This window comes from Orycteropus afer, unplaced genomic scaffold (assembly GCF_000298275.1).
Source record: "Orycteropus afer afer isolate SDZICR_OR568_19922 unplaced genomic scaffold, OryAfe1.0 scaffold00056, whole genome shotgun sequence".
In the NCBI taxonomy this organism is placed as follows: Eukaryota; Metazoa; Chordata; class Mammalia; order Tubulidentata; family Orycteropodidae; genus Orycteropus; species Orycteropus afer.
Window position 1 is genome coordinate 1,929,691 of NW_006921643.1, and position 4,633 is coordinate 1,934,323.

The window sequence follows — 4,633 nt, forward strand, 5'->3', positions numbered from 1 at the left end:
CTGATGGAATCCCTGAGACTATGGCCCCTCACTGCCCTTTAGGTCTGGAATTGAACCCACTCCTGTGGCCTCCAGCCAAAACAAAAGACAGGCTTATGAGAAGAACATTTACATTAGGGAGATATACTCCTTGAAGAAAACAATCATGAGAGAATAGAATAGAAGGGCTGTGTATGTACAGGAAGACAGCTCAGGGGACAGGAGTGCATGGAGGGAAGGACACAGGGAAGAGGTAATTATGGGGAGAAAGTGGGAGGGGAACTGTTGCATTGTAGTGAACTGTAGTTAATGCCATGAGACAAAGTGTATGCGAGTTGCTGCATGGAAAGTGAATTTGCTCTGTAAACTTTCACCCAAATCATAATATTAATAATAAAAACTTTAAAATCATGAAAAGACCAGGTTTACTGGTCTTGACAGAGCCTTGTGAAACCCCCAGGACTATGGTCCCTAGTTACCCTTGAGGCCTGGAATTGAACTCCTGTGGCTTCCAGCCAAACAACAGACAGGCACATAGGGTAAACATTTACACCAGGTAGATACACTCCTTAGAACAATCAATCATGGGAGAACAGAAGGGCAGTATTTGCACAGGGGGATATTTCAGGGGGCAGGAATGCATAGGAAAGAAAGGCATAGGAAGAAGAAACTACAGGGAGGAAGTAGGAAAAGAGCTGCTACATTGTGGGGATTATAGTCATTGTCATGAAACAAAATCTGTAAATTTCTGTATGGAAAATGAATTAGCTCTGTAAATTTTCACCCAAATCACAATAAAAATTTAAAAAGAAAGAAAAGAAGCATTCATTGAACATGTCTGCAGATACAGACACAAATAAGATATGGTACCTACCATCAAGGTATTCACATTTGAGTAGGGGAGGTAAGAGTAACTCAGAACTAACTACAATAAAAAGCTGAACAAGGTGTTACTTTGGGATAAGGAATTCTGGTGGTGCAATGGTCAAGCACTCAGCTGCTAACAGAAAGGTTAGTGGTTCAAAACCACACACTGGCTCAATGGGAGAAAGACCTGGTGATCTGTGTCCATAAAGATTACAGCCAAGAAAACCCTGTGGGTCAGTTCTACTCTGTCACATTGGATCACTATGAGTCAAAAATCGACTCCACAGTATCTAATAACAACAAAATCCTAGAACACAGAGGGAAGGAATTAATTCCAGACACAGGGTCAATAACAACCTGTTAACAATGATTGAGGAGCTCTGGTAGCATAGTGCCTAAGGCACTTGACTGCTAACCAGAAGGCTGGTGGTTCAAACCCACCAGCCACTCCTCAGAAGGAAGGTTGGGCAATCTACTTCCGTAGTGATATCACATCAGAAACCCAAGGAGGGGTCACTATGAGTTGGGTTCAACTCCAAGGCACATAACAACAACAATGATTGAGTGCCTACTAGGTACCAACTACTACACTAGGCATTTTACATATGCTATCCCATTTAATCCCAATAACTACCCTGTGAAATGTGTTCTATTATTTACACTCTACCAATGAGGAAACAGAGAGGGAAAGTACCTTGCCCATGGCCACATTACTAATTTATAAATATTAGAGATGATGTTTAGATCTTACTGGCCAGCACCAAAACTTGTTATTTTCACTAGATTAAATCTCCAAGAGTAAATAAATTCTTCCTGGTAGAAGGGGAATCTGAACTGTTTGGAATTCAATAGTTGAAGATGGGAGGGGAGAAGAATCTAAGCAGAGGGTACTATGAGAAGGAAGGTGTGGAGGTAACACATATCAAGTCACAGATCAGCTAAAGTAGTGGGAAGAAGTCTGGCTTCCAGCACAAAGGAAGAGGGATATGTCTGGTGCGTTAGGAGACTGAGTGTCAGGAGACTTGGGTTCTAGCCCTGGCTTGGCCACTGACTGTATAACCCTCAGCAGTTACTACACCCTCTCTGAGCCTCAGTTTCCCCATCAGTAAAATGAGGGGATTGGAACAGATATTCTCAAAAGGCCCACTCTGGCTCAAATGCTTGATGATACTCACAACAGGCCATGCAGGTTAAGACTTGGTGAGAGACCCCTGCTCTGCCAGTAATCAGCTGAGTGACCTCAGGCAACTTAACTAACTCCTCTGAGTTTCCGGTTCTTCATCTGTAATATGGGGACAATAGCTATGCCTGCTTCACAGGGCTGTGGGGAAAGTTAAAGGAAATGAAGAACTTAAAGGACTCTGAATAGTTGTTGGCAAACTGTAAATGTTCAGGAGGCAGCTTCGTTGCCATCATCATCACCACCGTTATTTTTTTTCTTTAAGGAATCCGGAAAGCAAATGTAGTGGTCACAGTCCAGAAGGCATTGCTTTTAGTTTAAAGAGAGAAGAAATAATCTTCAAAAAGGAGAACAGGTTTCAACACTGAGGGCCAGCCCTACCTTCTCTTCTGAAGAAACAGTTAGCTTGTCACTGGATATCAAGCTGCACACTTGGTCCAGGCTCAGGCTAAGAAATTCTTCCCCCAGCATCACCTCTGGAAAGTGCTGCTCTGTTCCAAAAAAGCAGAAGTTAAGAAAACAAAGTTATAACACACTCCTGCTCTTCCATGAACCACTGCCATGACAATCTGTGGGATTCAGAGTGGGATCCTGGTAGAGACAGAGACAGATGGTGTGCGAGCATGCATCCTGGCTGAAGGGAGAAAAGCAGTGAAGGCATCGCCCTTCTGTGATCCTCCGTCTTGAACATCAACACAGATGAAAATGGGGCACAGAGAACCAAGGCTATATTTTCTCTATGCTCCATGAGATTAATAATGGCATTGCAGAAAAGCCTCACTGGGACCTGCCTACTTAATTGAACTCATTTCCCCTCAGGCATGAGCTGATAGCGCTGTGGATGGTGCCCCCTGCAGCACAGCCAAGGAGAAGTGGGTCAGAACTGCTGTGTGGCCGGAAGTCTCTGGGGAAGACGCTGGGTAGGAAGTCAACATTAGAAGGATGGAAGACAGAATTGTCCTTTCTTGTCCAAAGTCAAGCCTAATATAGCAAGTCTCTTGTTCACAAGGTGGGCCAACCAAGCATCAGCCCAGGTATCCCACCACTGCTGGGAACACAGCAGCCAGGCCTGAGGAGGCTACAAGATGGTGAATTTGGGGAAAGCTAAAACAAGACTAGAGTCCCTGCATGGTACAAATACTTAATGAGCTCAGCTGCTAACCAAAAGGTTAAAAATTCAAGTACTCCAGAGGTGCTTGGGAAGAAAGCCCTGGCAGTCCACTTCTGAAAACTCAGCCATCGAAAACCTTACGAAGCACAGTTCTGCCGCATGGGATCACCATGAGTCACAATTGACTCAATGGCAATTGTTTTTTTAGAATAAGAGTAAACCCACCTCAGGCGACTGCTGAACACAGGTCAGAGGTTCACACAATTTCTACCCTAATACTTGCTTGGATCACAACTGTGAAAGGTCAGTAAAAGTACATCCACCTTGAGAAAGAAGGGGCCTGGATTCAAATCCTGACTTTGCCATTTCCAAGCCATGTTCTTGAGCCAATTGCATCACGTCCCAGCACTTCACTATCTCCTTCTATAAAATAGGAGCAATACCACCAACCTTGTCTCTCTCCCACGCTCTGATGAGAAAGGATCTTTGGAAGTGTTCTGCAAGCTATTCCAAGGCTGACAATTCATGAGGCAGCATGTTCTGGAGATCACGGGACCTTCTTCATCTGCCCCAGGCCTTGCTCCTGTCTCAGTTTTCTCACAGCCCTGCCTTATCATCCACGGAACATCTGGGTCCTTTACCCTCCAGGTTGTAGATCTCTCCACTTTCTTCTTTCAAGACCCCTCCCTGGCCTGGTAGTCTTTTGACAATGCTAAGGGACCATATCTTCCACTTCCCACGGAGGGTTACCCATCATTGGTCTGGTGGCCTCTCAAGTGAGACCCAGGGCGCTTCCAGCCCTGGGAGATTGCTGAAACACCCACTCTGCTACAATTGCATGATAAAAAGGAAGATCAGAACATAGTAAGCCCTTCACTCCCACTCATCAACTTCTTAAAAACCAAACAAACAAAATTAAGAACTTAAGATTTAAATCATTTCTTATAAAAATAATTTTTAACTTTTTATTTTGAAATAATCTCAGATTTAAAGGGAAGTTGCAAAGATAGCGTAAACAATTCCCATATATCTTTCCTTCATCAAGTTTCCCAGATGTTAATGGTTTACTCTCAAAGATCATGTTATAAACCATCTTTCACTGGACAAAAACGCTCCTCACTTGTTCTCCACCAACCTAAGGATGTCATTGTGGTCACAATTAAAGTTTGCCCATCAACCCTCACTTACTTTAACAGAGACTGAGCCAACTATACCAGAAAATTTGTACATAAAAAGACAAATGTAAACATTAGATCTTAGTTGAAAGGAAGTAATTATCTTGAAGTCAGCAGAATAAAAACGGGTCTTTGCTCCCATATATGTCAACAGGGGGAAAAAAAAAACCTGTGCCTAAGGCTAGAGGGATTTAAGTTGAGCATTCAGAAGAACTTCCTAACTAAGGAAATATTTTAGGTAGTAGTAGGATCTCTGGTAGCATAGTGCCTAAGGCACTTGACTGCTCACCAGAAGGCTGGCGGTTCAAACCCACCAGCCAC

At 43.5% G+C, this 4,633-nt stretch overlaps 1 protein-coding gene across 1 annotated transcript in view; it reads right to left on the reverse strand.

Annotated features, from left to right (window-relative positions):
* Positions 1–4,633, reverse strand: part of KLHL3 (kelch like family member 3) — a 164,462-nt gene that overhangs the window by 92,312 nt on the left and 67,517 nt on the right. The window contains exon 5 of the mRNA XM_007938933.2: positions 2,408–2,517. Within this exon, the coding sequence (XP_007937124.1) occupies positions 2,408–2,517 (110 nt within the window). The remainder of the gene's footprint in view (positions 1–2,407; positions 2,518–4,633) is intronic.